This window comes from Ursus arctos, unplaced genomic scaffold, assembly GCF_023065955.2.
Source record: "Ursus arctos isolate Adak ecotype North America unplaced genomic scaffold, UrsArc2.0 scaffold_18, whole genome shotgun sequence".
NCBI lineage: Eukaryota > Metazoa > Chordata > Mammalia > Carnivora > Ursidae > Ursus > Ursus arctos.
The window spans coordinates 30,949,184-30,976,198 of NW_026622852.1; the positions used below are offsets into that span (position 1 = coordinate 30,949,184).

At 39.2% G+C, this 27,015-nt stretch overlaps 1 protein-coding gene across 4 annotated transcripts in view; it reads left to right on the top strand.

The window, feature by feature from the left end:
• The window catches only part of TMEFF1 (transmembrane protein with EGF like and two follistatin like domains 1), a 75,580-nt gene that overhangs the window by 39,513 nt on the left and 9,052 nt on the right, over positions 1-27,015 (top strand). For all 4 annotated transcript variants that reach the window (XM_044386779.3, XM_057313625.1, XM_026506125.4 and 1 more), the window contains exons 6-8: positions 8,372-8,520; positions 10,259-10,324; positions 23,310-23,433. In XM_044386779.3, coding sequence (XP_044242714.2) covers positions 8,372-8,520; positions 10,259-10,324; positions 23,310-23,433 — 339 coding nt within the window. The remainder of the gene's footprint in view (positions 1-8,371; positions 8,521-10,258; positions 10,325-23,309; positions 23,434-27,015) is intronic.

The following is a 27,015-nucleotide window of genomic DNA, read 5'->3' on the forward strand; positions in this document are numbered from 1 at the left end:
ATTCTAAGTGTAAAATCAGAGTAAATAGGTTGTTCTGAGTGAAGTGTATGAACTTTATTTATTGCGTGTATTTTATCTCATTTGCTCAGTGGCTAATTTATTTATAATTTAAATTATTTTTAGCTTCTGAAAGCGTTTTTCCCCCTTCCTTCCTGAAGCACACTGTGCCTCTTCAGTGACACGCTGGCGGTTCACATGGGTTAGTGATAGTTGTCTTCATTGGTTGATGCTTACCTTTCGAATTTATACTCAGAGCTAGGTCATGAGGTTCCAAGAAATTTGACTACCACCTAAGTGAGGTCTCAGTATTCCATTGTGACCATTGTGAAGTACAGTGGGTGGACTTTCTCCTTAGTCTTTTTTGGGGGGGAGAGGAGGTGTTTAACAAAAGTATATTTCTCATTCCCATAAAGTCTGTCACAGGACCATGGGACTCTGCAGAACGGCTGCTGTCCGTGTGGGGGGGGCTCAGCATTCCAAGCTACTTTGAGTTTCTGGTCCCTGTTTCTGTATGGGCTCCTAGGATGGAGGCAGGAAGAGCCCTAGAGTCTTGCACCAACAAATAAAGCCTTCAGCCCAGATCTGCTTTGTCTTAAAACTGGAAAACAGCTCCTGCTCTACAGCACGTTATATTTCTTAAACCATATGTTTGTAGCAACCCCTCTTTTTCTAAACAGTATTTCTAATCTGGCCAAAGCTGAAGTTATTGCTGCAAGATGGCCATCAGCTGTTTGTCTGTTTGTCTGGAGATTATTTGGGGCCAAATAGTCCTAGAACATCAGTACCCTTTATATTCCTGACCCAAATCTCTGCCCGTGAATGGTTTGAGGTTTCGGTAGAATCATCAGGCATAATGTCAATACAGGTGAGTTATAAAAGTCCTCGAATTTTTTCTTTTGAACTTCATGTGTGATGCCCTTTATAGAAATAGTCCCTGCTCTTCTGCCTCTTCGATGTCAATTTCTTTGGAGATGCTCTTTCCCTGAGTGATAGGAGATTTCAGAGTTGCTCAGAGAACCATTGTGGGTATACAGTGTGACAGACAACATTGATAAACAGTTAATCTACCTGCTTGGACATCTTTGTCAATCACGGGACCGTTTTCTGTTTGACACAGATGACTGGTCAGTGTCCCAGTCTGATGAGTCTCTCTCAGTAGGAGCAGTGGAATCTTGTCTCTTGTTTAAGCAGAGAGAGCGATGCTACACATGCCTGTCCTTCATTATGTTCTCCTTCTGGCTGCCACACAGACTTCTTAAAAAAGGAACCAAAGAAGTACCTCTTCTGCCATTATCTATTCTTTATTTCCTCCTAATCAGAGATGACAGTAATTTTTGTCATTTAACATTGCCTTTCTCTGGATTTATAGTTTATATAGACTTTTAAAACTAGGTTTAATAAATTTCTATGATGGCCCCTTAGATTATAACAGAAAAATAATTGTATCCTGTTCTTTTTCTTCTGATAACAGGAAACAACACTATTAAATATTAGTTTATACCTGGTATAAGCCGGATGTTAGCAATGACAGACTCCTTTGTCCAGAAATACCTTCCTACTACAGTACAGTACCTTCCTACTACTACTACGAGGCCACGCAGCTGCCAGTAAAGTTTTCCTTTGAGAGGTCTGTTTTTAAAATGCAGAACACCGTATCCCCATAACCTTTTGCAGTTTTCTGAATGCCGTGCTACTCTTTGATAGTTTGCCTCTTATTCCCTCTGCCTGGAGTCCCATCTCTATTTATCTATTTGTTTAATTCCTACTCTTCCTTCCCAACTTGGATGAAGTGTGACTCAGGTCACAAGTCAGTGCCTCTTCCCAGACGCCTCCCTTTCTCTCTCTTCCACAGTCCCTATGAGTTAGGTGACCTTATTCTGTGTTGCTCCTTGTTCTTGAGAAACGACCTCTGTGTGGCGTTTATGCTGTTGGGATCACTAGCAGATTGTTGGCTCCCTAAGGACGGGACTTTGTCTTGCTGATTTCTATACTGGCTGAACTTGCCATAAGGTTGGGTTGTAGTATCCCTCTGTAGGTCTTTGTTGAACTCATGGCTGTTCACACTAGGGCTTTATTATTCACTTAGAGCTGCATACAGGGTTATTGTACGGATTTAATATACATGAAAAAGACTGGTATTGTACTGAGCTTTTTGTAGGCTTCATAGGTGTTTGTTAAACATGAATTAGTTTTTTTTTTTTTTTAAGATTTTATTTATTTGAGAGAGCACAAGGGAGCGAGCATGAGCAGAGGGAGGGGCAGAGGGAAAGGGAGAGAGAGAAGCAGACTCCCCACTGAGCACAGAGCCCAACATGGGGCTCAATCCCAGGACCCTGAGATCATGAGCTGAGCTGAAGGCAGACGCCTAACTGACTGAGCCACCCAGGCATCCCCACATAAACTTACCATATCAAGAAGGAATAACACTTTCCTTATAGAGTGAAGAGAAAGGAAAGATTTTTTTTTAATACTACTACTACTACTACTTTCAGACGTACATAGTATTTGATTTCAAAGGGCTTTTTACAAAAGCTTATTTGGTTCTTCCACCAGTATTATGAGGTATTATCCCTATTTTAAAGACTTAGAATTGTGATTTGCAAAAATCATAGAAGTCATTGAATTCATTTATTTATGTATATATGCATTCATGCCTTTGAAATTTGCAGTGTTAGAAACTCAAAAGCTTTAAAAGGCTCTACAGTAAAGTCTGTTTCCTACCCCTGTTCCCCAGCCGTTCAGGTGTCTTTACTAGAGGCAGTCACTGTGATGTTTATTTAATCTCCCAGCGATTATTTTATGCATGTACAAGCAAATATGTACACAATGTTCTCTTTCCTTTTTAAAACTAATGGCCATACACTATGCATATTGTTCCATGCTTTATTTAAAGCTTTTATTGTAAAATATACATTGGCATACATATGTACGCAATTTAAAGAAACTATATCTATGGTACAAAATAGAATATTGCCATGTTACCAGTGTGGAGCATTAACCCAGCCATGGAAGGAAAGGGCACTAGTGCCATGATGAATGACATGAAGGCTTACAGAAGAAGATACATTGAATGGTCTCTGAGTCAGAGTCTGGCTTTTAGTTTCCTGGATTGTTTACAAGATTCCCTTCCCAGGACGTCAGTGGGCAGGAGCGTGAGTGAGTCCTGGGGAACCTAGGGCTCCTCACGTGAGTGGAGACATCTGGCAGGATTCTCGTGTTGCCACATACGGATGACTGGCAGGAATGTGGTCAGGGAAGGGCCTGCTCTGTGTTTTCTCCTTCTTATCTCTCCATAGCTGACCTCTAGCTCTCAGGAGTCAATTAAATGAGTGTGCTTAGGGTCAGGCAGTAGGACGTGGAGGGGAGAGTGGGGGTACTTCACCACCATATGGTTAAGATGAGCCAAGTGTGGATCAGAGTCTGGAGCAGGCTTTCCTGGGCATTCTGTGCTCTGGCTATAAAGAGCATAGTGGCACTAGGCCTCTTAGTAATCAGTAATCACAGCCATCGACAGGGCTGTCAGAGTGAAACTATTTCAGTGTGGACTGGTTGCCCTGTACCTCTTACATTTAGCTGTCACCCTGAGATCTTCCTTCAGTGTTGTATCTTTTCCAGCAGCAACAAGTTTTCCACTTCTCCAGTACCAACCAGCTGTTTCACAGTTCAGTTCCGTTTCGATGCTCTCCACTTGGAGTTAGCACAGACCCACAAGACATCACCTGCGAGTGAGGGTCCCTGCATCTCCTCCTAGCATAGTACTAATTTGGAGATTTCCACAACCTCCGTTCAGATTTGATAATTTGCAAATATGACACACAGCGCTATGCTTACTCTTTATTATGAAGGATGCAAATGGACAGCCAGTACTGCTGTAGAAGCCTGAAGCCATTAATAAATAAATAAGTAAAATCTTTTTTAAAAATGTGGAAAATACTTACCTCCTTTCATTTGTCACTTTCTATGCAGAAGTCTCTGTTTTATACAACAGCTCTAGTGAGTAGAGAGAACACCATCCCAGCCACTTTGTTTTGTGATCTTGGGCTTTTTACCTTTGTTCATATTCATCTTTCCTTCTTATAATTATTTGTTGTCGGGATTAAATAAGGCAAATGTGAGTATTCCCACACAGTAGGTGCAGAGTAAATGGTTGTTAAATGTTTTGAATTTGGCATATTTACTGAAGTGATTTCTTTCCACCTTAGTGCGCACTCGTATGCTTTGGGCATCCTGCCCTCTGCACTGTTGCCAGTGTGCAAACAGCTGTAATCGCCGTCATCAGTAGTATCAGCAGCCTCTGGAGTCTAATATTTTCCTCCTCTGCTCATGGTTTCACTGAGCTGGACTTTCCTTGCATGGTAATTTCATTTTCTTTCTTCATGTGCCATTGAGAACAGCAGCCGTGGTTTGTTCTCACAGTTCTTAGCCTGACTTGCAGTGGTTCTGTCCCACCGAGGAAGGCTGACCTCCTCCTGCACTGGGACACGGTTGTGCTCAGTGCCCTCTGCTGAAGCACTTGTTTCTCCTTACTGGATTGATATGGTATCTTGCCTTTTCTGTTGGGCCTTTTCTTATTCCTGAAATAGCTCTATAATCTTTCATTAGCCACCCTTTCTCTGTTATTGCCATTCCAGTTTTGCCCACTTATATCCCGTCAAGCTGGGGTCAGCAGGGTTTTCTATAAAGGTCCAGATGTTCAGTATTTTACACTTTGCAGACCAAATGCGGTCTCCGTCACATTCTCCCCCCCCCTCCCCGCCAAAATGTAAAAGCCTTTCTGACTTTAGTAAATATGAATAGTTAATTTTTTTTCTGGTGCCTTCGTTTTTAAATTGCGAAATAGAGTATATATTTAAAAGTGTATGAAAACTTACACACTTGGTTTAAGGCACAAAAATGAAACAAAGTTTTGTGAATCCTACCTCCCAAGCCAGAAATAGAATATTATCAATACCTCAGAACTGCCCTCCCGTGTTCCTCCCTGAATGGATCTTTCCTTTACCTACCTGGTATCCTGCATTTTCTTTGCTTTTTAAAATTTTTTTTACCACATATGATAAAGCTCTTCATTGATTTCGAGTTTGTATAGAATGGAATCATCTCCATATGTATCTTCTTTGGCTTAGCAAGTACATTTTTGGGATTCATTCATGTTAATGCACACGGTTCATTCAATTTCACTGCTTATTGAATTTAATTTTTGAACTATACCACATCCTTTTACAGTGCCTTTTACTGTTGATTGACATGTGGATTGTTTCCAGTCTTTTGTTCTCATGAGTAATGCTGCTGTTCATGAACATTCTTACATCTCCTGATGCACATGTGTACGAGATTTTAGGGGCCTTACCTAGTAGTGAAATTGTTGGGCCCTTGCAAGGCTAGCTTTGTTAACGTTACCTACGTATTTATGCCTTTGTTCTTCATTTGCATTTGCATTTCAGATCTTCTTTATAAGATCATTGTTCAGCTGCTTTTATAATTACTGATAGCCAGGAGGTGACAAACTCTTAAGTTTTTACTTCTTCCAAGTTACTTTTATTTTACTGTCATTCATGAAGGATATTTCTCTTTATATAGAATTGTCATTTATCTCAGCACATTGCAGGCATTATTTAACTGTCTGGCTATAAATAAACAATTTGGCTTCAGTATTGCTTTTGAAGACACTTGTCCCTCTTATTCTTGTCTTTTGAAAGTAATCTTTCTCTTCTTTCTGGCTACTTTTAAAATACTCTTTTTTGATGTTGCTATAAAATTCCACTGTGATATCTCTGTGTCTAGATTTCTTTTTAATAATCCTGTTTGGAATGTATTAGGCTTCTTGGATATTTAGATTTGTATCGTTTTTTAGTTTTAGAAAATTTGACAAGGAATTGCTGAGAATATTGCCCCTGCCTCATTCCTTTTACGCCTTCCTGAGGTCCAGTCAGAGTTTTTCCAGATTCTGTCACTTCTGTCTTCCATGTCTCTTAATCTTTTTTTCCTGTGTACCGTCTCTTTGACTCTAATGTGGTTTGAGTAATTTCCTTTGATCAGTCTTCCAGTTCCCTAACTCACCTTTCATTTATCTAATCTCCTGTTAAATCTACCTATTGAATATTTCATTTCTTTTTCTTTTTTCTTTTTATTTTTTTTTGAGAGAGAGAGAGTGCACATGCCATGGAGGGGAGGGGCAGAGGGTGAGGGAGAGAGAGAGAATTCCAAGCAGGCCCCCCACCCAGTACAGAGCCCGATGCAGGGCTCCATCTTACGACCCAGAGGTCATGACCTGAGCCTAAATGAAGAGTCAGATGTTCAACCGACTGAGCCTCCCAGGTGCCCCAAGTTTTTTCTTTCTTTTTTTTTTTTTTTTAAAGATTTTATTTATTTATTCAACAGAGACAGAGACAGCCAGCGAGAGAGGGAACACAAGCAGGGGGAGTGGGAGAGGAAGAAGCAGGCTCCCAGCGGAGGAGCCTGATGTGGGGCTCGATCCCACAACACTGGGATCACGCCCTGAGCTGAAGGCAGACGCTTAACCGCTGTGCCACCCAGGCACCCCCCAAGTTTTTTATTTCTAATAATACATTCTTTATCTATTAGAATTTCTGTTTGGTTCATTTTCTTTCTTTTCCTTTTCCTTTTTCCTTTCCTTCTTTCTTTTTTCTTTTCTTTCTTTCTTTCTTTCTTTCTTTCTTTCCCTTCCTTTTCTTTTCTTTTCTTTTTTTTCTTTTCTTTTTCTTTTTCTTTTCTTTCCTTTCCTTTCCTTTCCTTCTTTCTTTCTTTCTTTCCCTTCCTTTTCTTTTCTTTTCTTTTCTTTTTTTTCTTTTCTTTTTCTTTTCCTTTCCTTTCCTTTCCTTTCCTTTCCTTTCCTTTCCTTTCCTTTCCTTTCCTTTCCTTTCGTTAATTCTATCCCTGAGAGTCACATACTTCACAGGCTGAGCCAGCCAGGTGCCCCTGCTTGGTTCATTTTCACATCAGCTTGTTCCACTCATGGTGTTTTATTTCCTTATTTGTTGTAGATATATGACTGAGTGAGTGTGTGCTCTGCTTATTTTTCTCACAAGTGTATCTTGGAAAATGTTTGAGGTCGAGGATAATAAAGTTGGTTTCTCCAAAGGAGATTGCATCTACTTCTGTCAGTTGCCTAGGGCCCCTTCCAGTCCTTGGCTCTGAAAATAAATTCTGGGCTTGAGGTTTTTCAGAACACCCAAGTAGTATTTCAAGTTGTAATTACCCATGTGAGGACTGGCTTGTGGTTTTTAATTCTCAGGGGAGATGTTATCTTCCCTCTTTTCAATGCCATGGCTCAGGGCAGCATTTTTTTTTCCTCCCAATTTAAATAGTTCCTGTGGAATATGGAAACTCATTTCTAGTTTACCCTCATGCTGAGAGTTGTAGCTTTTTGAGGTACCAGCTTTTCTAGGGTCTTCAAACTCCCCATCTTAGGTAGGTCAGTATTGTTTGTCTTCTGTCCCCAGAGGCTTGCAAGGCTACAAGAGTTGATAGTTGAATTTATCCAATTTGGTAAACACTTTCAAGGTGAAAATCAGTTTTAGCCAACTCAAGTGACCTTTCTCTGTTCCGTCTGCATTTAACTTTTGTTCTGAATATTCCTTGATTTCTTGTCAACTTATGAATGCATTTGAGAGAATATTTTAAAATACTTTTCCTGTATTTTTTTGTTGTTTTCAGTGGGAAGCTTAGCTTAGCTTCTGAGCCTACAGTGTTACTGGAAACAGGACAGTTTCTTTTTTAAATTTTTTTTTGTTTTTATATTCTCATTTAGATTTTATTGTTCTTGGAAGGAGTGACCCTGCCTGGGACTTCTTGTGCAGTCTCAGTGTTGGGTGGACACTCAGTGATGTAGGTAGATGTGCAACGAGAAACACTTTGGGGGGCTTTCATTTTACATGTTTTATATCAAATAATGCTTTTTAGTCTTTCTAGTTATTTGGTGAGGTCGATATATTATTATAACCTCTATTTTACAGATAAGTAATCTAAGACTTAGGGAAAGAATCTGGACACAAATCTAGTAATTAGTTGGGCTGGGATTTAGATTCATGACTTTTGACTCAACTCTGTGTCCTTTCCGCTAGGCGTGTTGCTTTTTAATTAACGTTGTTGACATTTGACATCTCTTGATTATTGTATCTAGATATGAAAATTCTGGGGAAACTACCAGATTAATAATATCTGGATGAAATTTCTCTAAATTCTTACCTGAAAGAAATTGTTAGCTGAGCGTTCATTTTGCTTAATCTTTAATCAGTAACTTAAAACAATATATTGATTTCTGTTAACAGAAAGCAGAAAAGAAGAAAGTGAAATACAGAATTGTGAAATACTTCTGTTGTAAAATATAGGTAATTTTTGTCTTTTCCAACAGGTGTGTATGTAATATAGATTGCAGTGGCTACAGTTTTAATCCTGTGTGTGCTTCTGATGGGAGTTCCTACAACAATCCTTGTTTTGTTCGAGAAGCATCTTGTATAAAGCAAGAACAAATTGATATAAGGCATCTTGGTCATTGCACAGGTAAAATCCATTCTACTCATCCAGAGACCTCTCTTTAATATTCTGTGTCTGAAATCTTACTTGTCATTTTGGTAGTGTTCCATATTTGTAAAATCAGAAGTCTTTGATGTTCTATTTGTTTCTTTTATTACTTTATATTTTAGAATTTCTTTGTTCTGTTATTAATTTAGATTTTTTTCCATTTATTTTCATCTTCTCAAGACACAGACCATGCTTTTTGGTTGATCATATAGTTATTAAGCTCTTCCTAACATAGACTTTTAGATACCTTTATAGTTCTCAGAGGTTTTCTCAAATTTATAGTAATGATTATAGCTGTTTAATAATTATTTAACTTATTTTAATTATAGTAAAACTACAAGCATTGCCATATATTCATCTTTTTTTCTTGAGCATAAAAGTTTACTTTGTTTTTACATTCTCTCTGTAGTTTTTGCCCCTACATATTATGTACTATTAGAGATTTTAGTGTGAGGTTATAGAATGTAAGGAAAAATTACTACCTTCAGTTTAAAATTCTTTATGCTTTTCTTGCTTTTTGTCATAGTTTAGAGCCACGATAGCAACTAAGCATTTGTTTTTGTTTTCCATTTCAGCTAGAAATGTCCAGTCACTAAAGGCAGAACTTCTCAACCTTCTTTCCTTAGTAATACGCATTTGGGCTAGGATAATGTATTATTTCCTAGTAACATACAACATACAAGAGCCAAACACATTGTCATGGACTTGTGGGTCTTTCCTGCTTACAAGGCTCTCCTACCATTTTTGGACTTACTAAAGGGATATGTCTTTACCTAAGCTAAGGGGAAAATGTTGGAAGCCACTGCACGAGGGATTGCAGTATCTCTGGTCTAAGCTACCAGAGAATGCCCAAGAAGCTCATCAGAGCATTTTCAGGTAGAGGGGTCAGGTATGGGTGGGAGAACAAACCATTTGCTGATAGAGACCCCTTGTAGGTAGACACTCCACTTAGCCGTGATCTTAAAGAAGTATATGGTTTGTTTTTCTTAAATAAAGTGGCATTTAGAGCCTAAGTTGAAATAGTAGCTTAGAGAAATAATACCTTTTATGAAGAACTGGTTCATGATTGAATGGTACTACCTAGAATTTCAAACTTCAAGTTGGCCAAGCTTGAGAATGTTGTTAATTGAAATTCATGCCTATTTAGAATCCTTTGGACTAGGTGCCCCTTAACTGTTATCTTGGTCCTCTTGATAATACTTCCACTCATACTTAACTGTACCTTCCCTTTCCTCCCTCACTATGTAGTGGGAAGCCGAAGCTTGTGCTTCCAACAGGCATTTGTGGTTCATTTACAGTCTTCCCAGTCCAAATACATTTCACCAGTCTGGGGTCATTCCTATCGTAAATTTTGTCTGATAACATAGCTGAGATTCCACTTTTATCTTAATCTGATATGTTTCCAGGGAAACAGTGGTAGGAGAGGTAAATCTTGAGCCCATTGTCCTTTAGAGAGAGGGCTAATCCTTTCCCTTTGGAGTACGTGTTACATTAGTTTGCACAGGGAAGACTTGTTCATCTTGCAGAGCGTGTATATATTTGGGATGCCTTGAGGCCTGAGGTAGAAATGGCACAATAGATCAAGAGAACGGTGGGAAATGTGAGCAAGGTAAGTGGATAGAGTTGGGAAGGATCTGGAGCATTTAGAATATTTGGGAGTTTCATGGTATGACTTAAACATCCTGTGTGTCTTAATTTGAAAACTTTTCTTTTATAGACACAGATGACACTAGTTTGTTGGGAAAAAAAGATGATGGACTACAGTATCGACCAGATGTGAAAGGTATTGAATCATGATTTTCCAAATTTTGGCCAACTATTGAAATATGGTCACTAGCTGTCTTTAGTAGTTATTTTTCCCTTATAATGATCATTCCAGCTTTGCTGTCTGTAGCAATACATTATGGAATACATTATTGGTAATAATATTAAGCGAAATAGCTAAGGTGCTTATTCTCAATTTACAGAGTACTCACATATATGCTTTTTTTTAATTAAAATTTTTATTGAGATAATTGCAGATTCACATGTAGTTGTAAGAAATTATACAGAAAGATCCCTCATCTTTGCTTTTTAATTCCTCTTTAGTTAGGATATACTATTAATGCTAGCCTTCTGTGCACAGGTCTTTGATCCTTGTTCCCTCTGCCTGGAACTGTTCTCTAACTAATATTCATCGTTTCAGTCTTAGCGAGTCATTTCCTCTTGGGAAGTATTCCTTGACCCTTAAGTCTAGATTAGGTGCTTCTCTGTATACTCTCCTATCCAAACACTTAACCGACTTCAATTATAATTTTATCTATCTATCTATCTATCTATCTATCTATCTATCTATCTATCTATATTCCCCTCTAGGCTCTGAGCTTTGTGAGGATAGGAGTCTGTATCTATCGTGTTCACTTTTGTATTCCTAACTCTTGGTGGAATGTTTGGCACATATTAGGTGCGCCATACTTGTCAAAAGAATGGATGCAGCTCAAAGAAACTGTAGGATTTATTTGTACAGAGTCTTACGTGTAGTAAAGGTCAGAGCAGCAGGAATTGGATTCTAGGTCTCTTGACTTTAATTTGATTTAATTTGATTCTTACAACTACTCCGAGGCCTAAGGATCAAGGGGAACATTGAGGCTCTGTGAGGTTCTATCCAGTGAACTGAAGCAGGTCTATATCTCAGGACTCCTGGTTTGAGACTTAAATATAATTGTTCTTTCACACATGCATCTTCTACTTATTTGTTAGGTTATACTAATGAAGAATTGTTTTTAGATGTGTGATCAACCTTTTATGCCTAATTTCTAAAAAATATGTAAAATGAGAACAATAATAGTACCTATCTCATAGTTTTATAAAAATTAAATAATATGGACACCTGGGTAGCTCAGTCATTTAAGTGTCCAACTCTTGGTTTAGGCTCAGGTCATGATCTCATGGGTCGTGAGATCAAGCCCCGAGTTGGGCTCCGTGCTCAGTGGGGAGTCTGCTTGAAGATTCTCTCCCTCTTCCTCTGCCCCTCCCCCTACTTGCATGCTTGTGCTCTCTCTCTCTCTCAAATAAATATCTTTAAAAACAATAATATATGTCAAGTGCTTAGAACAGTATCTGACATACTCATAAGTGCTTAATAAGTGGTAACTTATTATCACTGAATAATTTGTTATTTCCCTCACTGGAATCCTGTCACACCTGAATCATTTATATCCCACGAGCTCCTGAAAAATGTTTCCTATGTTGATACAAGTGCTATTTTTAAAATAGAAAACCTCCTGTATTCCTGTAGGAGTCATAATAGATCAGCCCCAGTTTTATTCTCTATACTGTTAGTACATGACCAGAATATGAAGGCTATTTTTCAGTAGGTAGAAACTCATACTTAAGGTAATTTGGGAAATTGTATATGCCCAAATACTTGTCTGCCTTTGATAAAATTAGAGGGATGATTTAGTGCCTAGGCCACTTTTGAGATACTGAAAATTCTTTACACATAAGAACTGATCTATAACTAAAATGAAATTTTCATAATCAGTAGATATAATTTATTATGTGCCTACTTTATACTGGTCGTTTTATCAGGCACTGTTGGTGGATAGAAAGATATCAAATACATAGACATCAATATAACCTAACAAAATAGAAATTGGTTATTGTCATAAATACAGTGTGGTTAAAAGTGCAATGGGAATTCAGAAAAGGAGATTACTATTTGGTGGAAAATAGTGAGGATCTGAGAGACTTAATGGAAGAGGTGGAATTTGGGCTGAACCTTGAAGGATAGTTGGGATTTGAATAGAGGTCAAAAGGATATTTAAGGAGAGTGGAAGAGTATGAGCAGAGGTGTTGGAGGCAAATGTTATGATAGAATGTATTGGAGAATGGTAAGGAATCCTTTTTTTGGCCGGAGAGTAGGAGGCTTAAGAGGTAGAAGTAGAAGGTGAGACTAAACTAGAAAGCTTGGGGCCAGATTGCATAGTATCTTTTTTTTTTTTTTTTTAAGATTTTATTTATTTTTTTGAGAGAGAGAGCACAAGCAGGGGCCAGGAGAGGCAGAGGGAGAGGGAGAAGCAGACTCCCCACTGAGCAGGAAGCCTGCCGTGGCTTGATTCCCAAGACCCTGAGATCATGACCTGAACTGAAGGCAGTTGCTTAACTGGCTGAGCCACCCAGGCACCCCAGATTGTATAGTGTCTTAAATGCTATTTTGTCCTAGAAAATTTAAACTTCATTTGTAGGCAGTGAAGAATCATTAATATCTTTGAAAAAGACAAGGCTGCAAAGTTAATCAGTTGAATGAATGGTACGTGGCAGGAACATTATGCTTGTTATTATATATATTGGACTGGAGGCAGGGAGATGAGTTAGGTAGACTCAACGGGAATAGACTTTGGCTTAGATCAGAGGGACAGAGAGTTCAGATGACTTGGATAATGGATTCTGTTTATAGAACTAAGGATGTTGGGAGGGGAAATGTGTTTGAGGTAAGGTAAGGGAGGAGTTGATGGTCGAGGTGATTAATTTGGGGGTTTGAGTTGCTTGTGAAACTCTTCGGATGACTTTAGCATAAATTTGCAAGTCAGTCTTTGGAGATAGAGGTGACAGAAAACTGAAGTCCTGAGAAGGAGTAAGAGATTATAGAGCAGCGTTATTTAGACTCTTGCACACTTGAGGTTGGACTAGCATGACTGAGAAACAAAATCTTTAATTTCATTTCAATTAATTTAAATTTAAATAGCCACATGTGGCCAGTGGCTACCATATTGGACAGTACAGACATAGAACATATCGAGAGTTGCAGAAAGTTCTGTTAGACCGTACAGTTATTACAAAGGAGAGGAGGCTTAGGATGAAGCAGAAACAGGTTCCAGAGAAAACCAGGAAGACTACAGTGGCACAGAAGCCCAAAGGGAGAGGTCGCATAAAGGTATCAGAGGACGAGCATTGAATCCGAAGACAAGGGAATCATTGGTAATCTTGGACCAAGGAGTTTCTCTAGACTTATAAATATGAAATCCAAATTGTGAAAGAGTTAAGAAATGTCGTATTAGGAGTAGAGGTCAAAAGGTAACTATTTTGTATTCTGCTCCCCCCCCCCCATTTGCTTCTATTTTTTGTTCTCACAACCATTTGTAGGAGGCCTTTAGTACATAATTGTGTCCCCGGTACACAACCAAGACTAGGTAGGTAGGCAGGCATCTAGGGATGGAGGCTACAAAGTGAAAAGCAGGAACACAGCACCAGCAAGAAGCCGGGCAAACTGGAAGATAGTGCTCCGTAGGGAAGATTTTTTAAAGTTGAGCTCTTGGAGGGTGGTGCTCATGAAATGGAACATTTGAACGTCCAGCATGGTGGCTGAACTAGTGCTTTTGGGGGCTGTTGGGAAACCTGTGGTAAATATTGAAATTGCAGTGTTGGAAGCTGTGTTGTAGATGTTGAAGCCATACAAGGTATGGTGGTTGAACAGGAGGTATGTGGGAGATGGGTATGTGACATTTTAAAAACTTGATTGTAGAAAATTTCAAACATATATAAACAGAATAGTATAATGAACCCTCATTTACCTTCAGCAGTTTTCAGCATTCTGTCTGTCTTATTTTGTATGTGTACCTCTACCCACTTGATTATCATTATTCTTATTTTACAGGTGTTTTTTTGAGGTCTAATTTACATTCAGTGAGATACACGAATGTTTGAAAAATGAATACACCCCATGTAGACTACATTTTATTGCAGTCTGTAACGTTTCCATCTGTCCAGGAAGTTCCTTTGTGGCATGGGACATTTCAACATGGCCACTTTTATCCAGATCATATTTTCATACAGCCTAAAATCTAACCGTAACACCTTTTTTATTTCCAAGACACTCTTGCTTCATTCCTGCGTGTCGCTTCACCCCATCTTTGGCCTCATCTTCTCAGTAGTCTCTCTTCCTGCTGATCAGGGATACCAGAGATACTGAGATATCGGTATTATTTTTCCCATTTCTCAGTGACTCTCATTTATTTATTTTAATACAGCTCTTTTGATATGCCCTTTTTAAAGTGGTCTTAATAAGTCCCCTCATTGAATGGTAAGACTGAGCCAGTTGCTAAAATCCTGCAGGAAGTCTGAGCGTGTGTGCCGTGGAGCGTGGTAGAGAGCCACGATGGGGACTTTTAGAAGGCTGTCTGGGTGGGTGGCACTGACCCCTAAGAGATGAAGGTCGTTGGCAAAGGAGAGTGAAATACTAATCTGGAGGTGACAGGTGGGAAGCACAGCAGGGGAAGGCGGAAGGAAAGAGGATGTAGGAAGTAATGTGATCTTAGGCTATCAGGGAAATGAAAGGAGTACTTCCTAAGGGAATGGCTGAGGAGATGGATGAGTTTATTCACATCAGAAAATGTGTTTCACGGGGCAGTGTGGAAAGGCTAGGAAAGGAGGAGTTAGGGTTTGTATGGAAATAGGATTTAGAAACGAGAGAGTAGGAGGTAGTGGAGGCTAGGTAGGCTTTTATACCTACATAGGTAATTCTTTGATGGGGTCTGAGGAGACTGGGGTTAGGGAACGACGGATGGAGGGATATGTCTGTGACGAAGCTTGGGGTGCAGGGTAATATAGGGGAAACAAGAAAGAATATATTGAGTTTTTTTAACTGTAGGGATTTGTAGGAATGAGTCAGAGAATTACTGATGCAGTGTTGATGTGGTTGTTGTGGCTTCAACAAATGACCTACCAGGTGCGTGTCTCGGTTGTTAATAGCAACTCCTTATGCTTTATTTGGGTCGTGCATTGATGGTGCAGGACAGCCAGCCAGTGGAACATGCCTTCGCAGATGGGCCATCTGGTGCTGGGTTTTCTTATAACATCATCGCTTAGAACCATACTCTCCTTTGTATTTGAAAACACTGCCGCTGGTGGTAGATTTGTTTCTGAATGCCTCTGGGTGGAAGGAGCCACTGGGTGACCAAGTATACTTTTTATATCTCACACACACAAACATTGTTCAGAGACGGGCAACTGCAGCTGTCGTTCCCGGAGCCTGTCACCACTTGCCTGAGGGCATTGTTTGGAGAAGACCATTCTGTGTCCCGTTCTTGCTGTGCGAGGCTACATGGCTGCTGTGGTTTCTGAAGCTGTGCTTCTGACATCTTTAAAGCCTTTTCACATTTCCTTTTTGAAGTTAATCTAATTTACGTGGCCCGGAGAGCAGGTGCTCGGACATTCTGCTTTTGTCCCTTCCCTGCACATCTCGCAGGGTAGTTTGGTGAGCTAGTAGTGTGGTGGTTCAGAGCTTGCTCTGTGGATTCAAACGTGGTCTACACTTACAGGCTGTGTGGCCTGCTTTCTGTGAGCCTCAGTGATCACATCTATATAGTGGGGATGCCAATATCTATTGCCTAGGATTACTCTGATTATGAGATGCTCTATCCCTGAATTTTTGTCGATGTTATTCTGGTGATTGTTGGTCCTTTTGTTTTATGTTTTCATTGTTGGTACCTGGCTGTGGGCAAAGGTCTCACCATTGGTGAGTCTACCTGTATCCACGTCATGTTTAATGTGGTTCCTGAGTGACATCAGTAGGATATTCTTCCATTCAGTCGTTATTTCCTGTGTGCCCTTCTGTGTGTCAGGGGCTTTCACATATTTCTGTTATTATTTGATCCTCATCACAACTATGTGGTCCTCATTTTGCAGATGGAGAAGCTGAAACTGTGAGTTTGTGGCTCATGTAGGATGGAAGAGCAAGGACTAGAATTCAGGCTTTTCTGACTCTAAGCCCCGCTGTGGTTTTTCTTGTATCACAACTATTCCAGAATTCTCTTCTGCCCCTTTGCTTGCTTTCTTTACTTAATTTCCTTCAGAACTTTAATGTACTCTCAGCTATCACCTTGGTGAACATTTGTTTTCTAGCCTTAATTTAGAAATTTAGAGCTTAATCTTAAGCTCCAGTTTCACATACTCCTATGTAGTGCCGGGAACATCATAGGTGCTTAGTAAATACTTTTGGATGACTAGAGGTCTGCATTTGAACTCAGCTTACTGCATTTGCTCTACGAACCTCCTATCATTAGGCTTATATTTAGAGTCATTTTTTCTAGTTTTTTTTTTTTGGTGAAATGTATATAACAATATTTACCATTTTAACCATTTTTAAGGGCACAGCTCAGTAGTATTAAATGCATTCACGATGTTGTGCAACCACCACTACCATCCATTTCTAGAGCTCTTTCATCTTTTTTTTTTTTTTTTTAAAGATTTGTTCACTTGAGAGAGAGAGAGTGCACATGGAGGGAGGAGCAGAGGCAGAGGGAGAGAGATACTCTTCTTGCAGACTCCCCGCTGAGTGTGGAGCCCCATGTGGGGCTCGATTCCATGACCCTGAGATCACGACCTGAGCAGAAACCAAGAGTCAGGTGCTTAACCAGCTGAGCCACCCAGGAGCCCCTAGAGCTCTTTCATCTTGTAAAACTAGAACTATACCCAATAAACAGTAGCTTCCCACTTACTCTTCCTCTGGGCCCTGGAAGCTGTCATTCTTTTTGTTTCCATAATTTTAGCTACTCTAAGTACCTCATACAAGTGGAATCCTATAGTGTTTGTCTTTTTGTGACTGGCTTATTTCAGTGAACATAATGTCCTCAAGATTAATCTGTATTGTAGCATAAGTCAGAATGTCCTTTTTGAGGCTGAATGACGTTCCATCATATGTATATACTACATTTTGTTTATCCATTCATTCATTGATGGACACTTGTGTTGGCTTCCACGTTTTAGCTATTATGAATGTTGCTATGAATATGGGTATATAGCTGTCTGTTTGAGAGCCTGCTTTCAGTTCTTTTGCATATATCCCCAGAAATGGAATAGATCATATGGTAATTATATTTTTAATTTTTTGAGGAACCCCCATACTGTTTTCCACAGCTGCTGTATCATATATTCTTCAGCAGTGCACAAAGTTTCTAATTTCTTCACATGCTTGCCAACTCTTAACTATTTTCTATTTTTTGGGGGGGTAGTCATCCTAATGGGTGTGGGATGCTGTCTTATAGTTTTGATTTGCATTTGCCTGATGATTAGTGATGTTGAGCATCTTTCATGTGTTTATTGACCGTATTTTCTTTGAATTCATGCATATTTTCTTTGGAGGAGAGTCATTTTTCATAATTCTGTATTAAAAGCATTTTCAGATGATAATTCTGTTCTGCTAAATGCCTAAAGTAGATTGAAGGGGTTAGTGCTGGGCACTACTTGTAAAGGTGGTTGTTGCAAAGTATATAAAGAATGGGACTGGGGAAGTTTGACCTTTAAAAAAAATTGTTGGGTGGGGGCTATAGGGTAAACGGATATGGGGAAATCAATAGTTAAAGAGAAATTTTGTTCAATGTAAGGAACATTTAATAAATTGGAATTAATTGTGTTGCGTTCTTTACCTCTGGAAGTGGTAAAGTAGAAAGAGGATTTTGGGGTTGTAACTAAAGGGATTCCTTCATCAGACCAGAAGACCCTCAAATGCCCTTCCAGCTCTGAGTTTCTGAGAGCTCATTCCAAAGCATCTTCAAGCTGTATTTATTTTCTTCTGTATCTTAATATTTATTCCTACTGCTAAGCTCTAGCTTAGCTTTTCATTGCCACAAGTTTGGATTATGTAGTAACTTCCTAATTGGTCACCTGGTCTTCCTAGTTCCCCTGCCTCTTTATCTTGCATGCTGTTATCCAATTAAAATTTTTAACAGCTTTTTGAGATACAATTTACACACCCTAAGTTCATCTGCTTATAGTGTGCAATTCAATTTTTTTTTCAATTTTTTAAAATAAATTTAAAAAAGAGGTGCCTGGGTGGCTCAGTCGGTTAAGTGTCTGTCTTCAGATCAGGTCATGATCTCAGGGTCCTAGGATTGAGCCCCACATTGGGGCTCCCTACTCAGCGGGGAATCTGCTTCCCCCTTTCCCTCTGCTGTTCCCCCTGCTTTTGTTGTCTTACTCTCTGTCCAATAAATAAATAAAATCTTAAAAAAAAATTTTTTTTTTAAGTAATCTCTACACCTAATGTGGGCTGGAACTCATGGCCCCGAGACCAAGAATTGCGTGCTCTATTGACTGGCCAGCCAGGTGCCCTCAATTTAAATTTTTTTTTTAAAGTATATTTAGGATTGTACAAACATCCTATCAGAATCAAATTTTAGGCCATTTCATTACCCCAAAAAGAAACTTCACACCCATTAATAGTTACTCCCCATTCCCCCTAAGCACCAGGCCTCGGTAACCACTTTCTATTACATAAAACATGGCTTTCATTGTGTTACTCTTCAGCTAGTAGGTCTTCAATGTCCATATGATTAAGAAAACATTTCTCAGGGCACTTGGGTGGCTCAGTTGGTTGAGTGTCTGACTCTTGATTTCGGCTCAGGTTATGATCTCAGGGTCGCGAGATCAAGCTCTGTATCCGGACTTTTGCTCAGTGGGGCAACTGCTTGAGATTCTCTCCTCCTCCCCCCACCCTCAAATAAATAAGTCTTAAAAAAAAAATTCCCACCTGGAGTTCATATTTTTCCATAATCCGATTTCAGTTTATTTTTCCAATTTTGACTTACACCCCAGTTCGAATGTACAGATCTTGCTAAGGTTCATCTACTTCTTGTTCTCGTTGAGAATGCTGTGTGCATTATACCTTCCTTTTGGTTTCCACTCTTCTCCTATCTAAATAAATCTGTATATGCTTTGAAACCTAACTTAAGTCCTCTCCTTTCTGCATCCTTCCCTGAGTAATATCACCTACAATGATTTCTCCTTTAAACTTGAACTTCCCATGGCACCCCATGTTGTAAAACCTTCTTTTGGCATTTATTTATTTATTTTCCTTTTTTTTTCTTTGATGTTTAATTGTTAACTGTCATGTGGGAACCCTTCCGTTGTGTTTTTCAGCTTTTTGTGTGTATATGTGGATTCCCTGAATTGATTATAAGCTTCTTAAGGGCAGGGACTGTGCACAGAATTAGTATGTATGAATAATGAAATGAATAGAGCCGGCATTGAGCAGAATGCTAAATTTGAACTCTGTGACAGCCACAGACTTCAAGGTTTTACTGGACATGTCCATGTTTTTACCAACTGAGCTATCCGGGCTCACACATGTTCATGTTTTTAGATGGCTTTGCTTTGTCTAGGGCCTGATACCATATTCTTTCATTAATTCATTCATTAAATGCTACTGGTGCTATACTTTGTTTACTAATTTCTCAAAATCTTGTTCTCGATTTAGTTAACTTTCTCTTATTGCTGTGATGTAACTGAATTCTCTGATAGCTTTCAGTTCTCATCATTCTTGAAATCTCCTGCTGTTGATAGGACTTTCTTATGGTAGATTAGTACATTACCACAGCCTCTATAGACCGATACAGTACCATTATTATATGCATTACAAGATCTTATTATTATAGGTTGGTACATAGCCCCAGTCTCTGTAGTCCCATTATTATGTACTTTGTGGTGTAATACACCATGAAAATATCATGTTCTGAGAAGTTGCAGGATGATGAGTGCTGTGGGAGACAGTTGCATTCCTCAAGTCACTTATAGGCTGATTGCAAATGTAGAACAGCACTTTTAATTTGAAATCATAGCAAGAAGAGTACTGTGTTCTAAGTGTTAGGAATTATGCGGAAATGAATAGTAAAACTGTCTAGATTCTTAAGGAGCTCACAGTCTCATGGTACATACTGGGTTTGAAAACCCAAATGGTTCTAAAACAGCATCATGAGTATTGTAGTGGAGAAGTGGGTGCTCAGGATGATAGCAGCCCTGAAGGAGGGTTTGATTTCTTCTGCTATGGCAGAATTATGGTTTGGGAGCTGGATGAGACCTTATGAGCCCTTTGAATCCAGGGTATTTTTCTGTCCCCAGCACCTAGCAGAGTGCCTGGCATATGGAAGGTAATCAATAAATGATAAATGAATAGTTATCTATACTGTGCTGTCTTACATGGTAGATATTGAGTACTTGAAACATGGCTAATTGGAATTGAGATGTGCTGTCAGTGGTAAGTGCTCACCAGATTTTAAAGAGTTATTTAAGACAACATGTGTAAAAAAAAAAAAACCATAACATATGTCGAAATGATACTTATTTGATATATTAGATTAAATATATGATTAAAATCAATTTACCTGTTTCTTTTTACTTTGAAAAAAATATGGCTAGTAGAAAATTAAAAATTACTCATGTTTTGTATTACGTCAGAAAGTGCTGATCTTACTGAACTGCCTTAGAGAGACGATGTGATTTGACCAAGGTCACAAAATAGCAGAAATACCTTAAAATTGAGAATTTACGCGTTGAATTTCTTGACTTCTGGTTCAGTTTTCTTTATAGCCCTAAATTAGTACAATGTAAATTCATAAATTTTGAGGTAAAATGCCATCAGTTTGGTTTTGTTAGGGATGACCCGATCTCTCGGTAATCCTCTCAAAACCACATGAAGTATAGGTTTTGTTATGATTCTGACTTTACAGTTATGAAATCTCAGTCTTAGTCAAGGTCACACAGCTAATAATGCATAGAATTTAAGCTAGAACTGTGAGAAACTGACAGGAAACTTGGTAATTTTTCCTATATAAGGACAGGCCTATAGAACACTGGGGACTCTTGAGTCCATCGAGCTGAGGATGAATATATTAATGTATATGTCAGAAAAAAGTTTAAAAAATCCATTGCAGAGAATGTGTGGGTATGTGAATGAATATGTGCTTATGCAAGTACATGAGAGAGACCGAGACAGAGGGACTGGGGAGAAAGAAGGATAGAGAGAATGAATGCATGAAATTAATTTTGAAGACTGGGTCCTCATGCCTCCATCTTTTCTGCTTCTTCTTTCTTTTCTGATTCTGTTCCCTTTTCTTTTTCTTTTTTTTTTTAAAAGAGAGAAAGAGGAGGGGGGAGGGAGGAGCCAAGGGAGAGGGAGAGAGAGAATCCCAAGCAGGCTCCACCCCTAGCCCAGAGCCCCACGCAGGGCTCCCCCTCACAGCCCTGAGATTATAACCTGAGCCAAAATCAAGAGTGAGACGCTCAACCAACTGAGCCACCCAGGCACGCCTCTCTTCCCATTTCTGACATTGAAATTACTCGCCATACTCCCCATTTTCTTCATTCAACTGAGTTCGGTTCGAATCAATGGACATAAGTCTGAACAGATGCTCATCAACATATTTACAATGGTTCTCTTTGGATAGAGGGGTTTCAGTGATTTAAAATTTTGTGTATTTGTTCTCTGTATCATTTGAATTTTTTATATAATAACATATACTAAGAAAAACCAGATTAAAAAAACAGCAAAGCTATTTTCATTTAGAAGAAAAAAAAATCGATAATGCTTAATAGTTTTCACTCCAAAAATAAATCTTTCACCCTAAAATTTCAGGGTCCCATAACTTGCTCTTTGCCATCCCCATCTTTTTGGCTTTGATTTCATAGTCCCCAGGTGAATGATTAGAGTAAGTCCCCAAAGGCCAGTGCTGTAATATACCATCTCTTGGTCATAGAGATGGGCTTTCTTGTAGGTAGCATTTATTTCTTTTTTTTTTTTTTTTTTATGATTTTTTTATTATATTATGTTAGTCACCATACAGTACATCCCCGGTTTCCGATGTAAGGCTCGATGATTCATTAGTTGTGTATAACACCCAGTGCACCATGCAATACGTGCCCTCCTTACTACCCATCACCGGTCTATCCCATTCCCCCACCCCCCTCCCCTCTGAAGTCCTCAGTTTGTTTCTCATAGTCCATAGTCTCTCATGTTTCATTCCCCCTTCTGATTACCCCCCCTTTCTTTATCCCTCTCTTCCCCTACCGATCATCCTAGTTCTTATGTTCCATAGATGAGAGAAATCATATGATAGTAGTCTTTCTCTGCTTGACTTATTTCACTTAGCATTATCTCCTCCAGTGCTGCCCATGTTGTAGCAAATGTTGAGAACTCGTTCTTTCTGATAGCTGAGTAATATTCCATCGTATATATGGACCACAACTTCTTAATCCAGTCATCTGTTGAAGGGCATCTCGGCTCCTTCCACAATTTAGCTATTGTGGACATTGCTGCTATGAACATTGGGGTGCATATGGCCCTTCTCTTCACTACGTCTGTATCTTTGGGGTAAATACCCAGTAGTGCAATGGCTGGGTCATAGGGTAGCTCAATTTTTAACTTTTTAAGGGACCTCCACACTGTTTTCCAGAGTGGCTGTACCAACTTGCATTCCCACCAACAATGTAGGAGGGATCCCCTTTCTCCACATCCTCTCCAACAATTGTTGCTTCTTGCCTTGTCTATTTTTGCTATTCTAACTGGCGTAAGGTGGTATCTCAGTGTGGTTTTGATTTGAATTTCCTTGATGGCTAATGATTTTGAACATTTTTTCATGTGTCTGTTAGCCATTTGTATGTCTTCATTGGAAAAGTGTCTGTTCATATCTTCTGCCCATTTTTTGATTTGTTTATTTGTTTCTCGAGGTAGCATTTATTTCTTTAGCCAAGATATTTATATTTTCTGGGGACAGATTGTTTGTAAACAGCAGTAGCTCATAGTAGTCATATCCTGTAACTATTTTTAAATGTTTTGAATCTGAACAGTCTATTTGCTGTGTTTATGTCATAATGAGACCTTGGTTCTTATTCAGCCCCCTATCTGATCATTTTCTTTTCCAAATTACCCTGCAAATTTATTTGTTATCAGAACCTTTGAAAAAGTTCCTTTCTGTTTGCTTTTCACTATTTATTGACCTGGTTTATGTTCTTTTAAGATGCTAGTGATCAAAGAGAAGATGTTTATATTGGAAACCACATGCCTTGCCCCGAAAACCTCAATGGTTACTGCATCCATGGGAAGTGTGAATTCATCTATTCGACTCAGAAGGCTTCTTGTAGGTAGGTCAACACCTCCAGGTCAGAGGTGAGGAATGTTTCCCTTCAGTCACTGCTCTATAGAAAGCAATGACATATGGATTAAATATTACCAAAAAGTAATATTTATTTGCAATTGAGTCAAAAAATAAATTAGCGGCATCATTCAGAAAAAACTGGCAAGTATAATATGCAAAATCAAAACCAGATGTCATATTAGGGTTTTAAGATTATGGACTTAACATTTTTAATACATTTTTCATGTAAAAATATGCCATATTCCAGCACTATTTTGGTTTTTAGGCAATCTGTCACAAGGTGATTTAGAGACTAAAGAATGTGTTAAGAACAGAGAACATGTAACTCAAATAAAACATGAGCTAAAATAGATTTCTAAAAATAAGGGAATGGGGATGTGGAACCAGGTGTGAGGAGAGAAGTGGAAATGGGAAAGGTGTAAATCTTCAACTGTCTGATGCCAGAGAGGTTATGTGACTTGTTCAAGGTCAGCAGCAGCAAAACTAGATCTTAGATTTCCTGACTCTCAGCCTAATGATGGTAATGCTTTTTGCTGTTCCCTGTTTGCTGGGAGCTCATCTGCTACCTCAGGTTGGTCTCATTAGCCAGGTAATGTTTCCATAGAAAAGGGGAGATTGCTATCATTCTGCGCATTCGTGCCTCCTGCAGTTTGGCCAGAATCCTTTTTTCCCCTTTCTTAGTCAAAACGTCAAAACATGGAAAATTATTATACTTTTCTTTTGTTCTGTCAACCTAGGAGCCAGTGAATCTTTCTCTCCAGAAAGTAGAAGAAAGCTGTTTGAAATCAGGTCTCCTGGTCCCTCTACCCTTAGCTCCCTTCTCCTGGCTTTTTCTTTTTCCTCCTCTCCTCCTGCTTAAAAAACAAAACAAAATACTATAAACTGTTAATGGTTAAACAATTCTTTGTTAAGCTTTTGGCCTTTTCTTGATTGAAAGTGCCCTTGACGTTTACGGAGCTGTCGCTCTACTCCCACCTTCCCTTTCTTGCACGTTAGAAAAATACAGCTGTACAAAGGGGAACAGGCCAGTTTTAAAACAAAATCATTTGATGGATTCCTCATATTTGTCCCACGGCGGCGTACTTATCTTGATAGAAGTTCAGATCGTGTTGTTCTCTTAGGATAGGGCATCTTTCAAGATATCTGAAAGTGAGGGGTGAGAGAGGACGATGTCCTGATAATGAAGTGATACCAGGTCACTTTGCAGTATTTACTTCTGTAGTAATTGACAGCGAGAGGATTGAATGGTATAGCGGTTAAAGGCTTTGGAAGCCGGTATGCTGGCTTGACCAGTTATTGACTGTGCCCTTCAGAAGTTACTTAAATTTTTAAGCCTCCTTTTCTCATTTCTAAAATTATAATAATAGTACCTGTCTCCTAAAATTGTTGCTAAATTTAAATTGTTGCTAAAATTAAATGAGATAATATATGCAAAGTGCTTAGCACAATACCTGGTCCTCAGTATGTATTTAATAAATAGCAATTGATGTTAGTAGGTTGTAAGTACTGTTCAGTTAGGGATTCTGTTTTGCTGACCCTGTCCTCCCAGTACCTAGGGTGGGACCTAGCCCAGTAGCTACTCAGTAACTATTTTTTGAATGCCATGTGATAATGATCAGCTTTTCCTTCTTCTTCAGACCAGAGATGTTTCTTAAATGCCGAAGAATCTCTTTTCTGCACTCTTATAACTCCTAAAAAACAGTAGATCTTTTTCTTTATCTAAGAATTTTCAAAGTCTATAAGAATCAGGCCATAATATCACATGTACTTCGACTAGTAGATAGACGTGTTTGGGTAGCAGTAAGCAGGTCGGGATGAACAACCATTAGCCACAGTCCTATTATTAGGTTAGAATTTTCTAGCATTATCCCACCGTTAATTTGTTTGTTTATTTATTACTTACTTTGTACCAAATTCTTCCTGGGCTTGGGGTCTCAAATTCAAATATGACAGGGACCCAGGGATCTTGGCTTCCAAAAACCCTACTATTTGGTAGAAGAGACTAATAATAAAGCAGTTAAAATATAATATGAAAAATGCTGCCATACACAGAGAGATATACACAAGATGATTTGGGACTTCAGACCAGGAAGTTCAGCCTGAGGAGGGTGAGTGACATTGTGAGAAGAGGGGCAGGTCTTACACAGGAATATTTGTGCCACTCCAGGAACTTGCCCTTTATCTTAAAGGCAGTGAGAAGCCACTTAAGGCTGTAAGTTAAGAAAGTTGTGATCAGATGTGAAAGCCACTCTGGTGGTTTTGTGGAAAATGGATCAGGAGACTGAATGTTAGTAAGAAGTGAGAACCTGAACTAAGTGAAGGAGTGATAGTGGCACTGAGATCAGCAGATGAATTGCAGAGAGAAGATATGGTGATTCAACCCCTAGGTTTTGGTAACCAGTTGGGTGTGTGGGACCTGGTGGAGGGTTGTGGGAAGGAAGAGTCAAGAGTTCTCCTGGGTTTCTGGCTAAGGCAGAATTGAATGGAGAAAGGGAGTGGGAAGAGAGAGGAGCTTTGGGGGGAAATGATGTTCAGTGTAATATGCTTGGTCTCAGGTGCCTGTGGGGGAGCCACTTACAGATGTCTAGTAGGCTGCTGGATATATATTGGGTTGAGAATTCATGAGACAGATGCGGTTTGGAGGCATACATTTCGGAATCATTCTACCCTAACATATCCATTGTAGTTCCTACCCAGCCTTGCTTCCATGCCTCTAGGCCTCCATTCTATCGATCATATCACCTTTTCCGTGTCCCTCGCCCCTTGGGTGTCTTCATCCCCTCCTTATTCAGCTTAAACTCCATGGTTAGTCATGGTAGTTCCTCTCTTGCTTTATCATACTCACTTGACAAAACTATAATCCTGATTCATGCCTTACTGCCTACTGTATATGTATGCAGCTATACTGCCTACCCATCCGGCTGAACATGGCTGTTGTTGAAAAGTAGGTTAATGCATCTCACTGATGTTTATACTCAAAAGTGGGGCCTACAAACTGCCAAGTTGGCTTTCTGAACTGCAGTCCATTCATTCGTCTGTCCTAGATGCAAGCTCCCTACTGTCACCCGTCTCTTCAGATTGTCAGTACCCCTCATCCTTAGCTGATCGTCCTGTTTCCAAGGTCACTGAGAACACTGGAGCAATATGAAGAATTCCCACAGACTTTTTACTCTCACCTCCCAGAAGTACTCCCCCCCTTTCTGTGTTTCATGTATTCTTTTATACACACACACACACACACACACACAAATACATGTATACACACATATATATAATATAGACAATTTATATATATTAATATTTATATTCTTTTATATATAATTATAAGTATATTTATATTTTCATTTCTTCTATCTTGGAAAAAAACCCTCACTGTCCTACCAGCGACCATCCCGTTTCTTTTCTTTGTGGAACTCAGAAGAGTTGCCTGTGCTCTGTCTCCAGCTCCTCACTTCCCATCTTTCTTGAATCCACCCGAATAAGCTTTTCAACAACCAGGAGCATTTGATATGGTTGATTGCGCCCTCCTTTGTGATATGCATTCTTCACTTCCTCTAGGGATTGCATT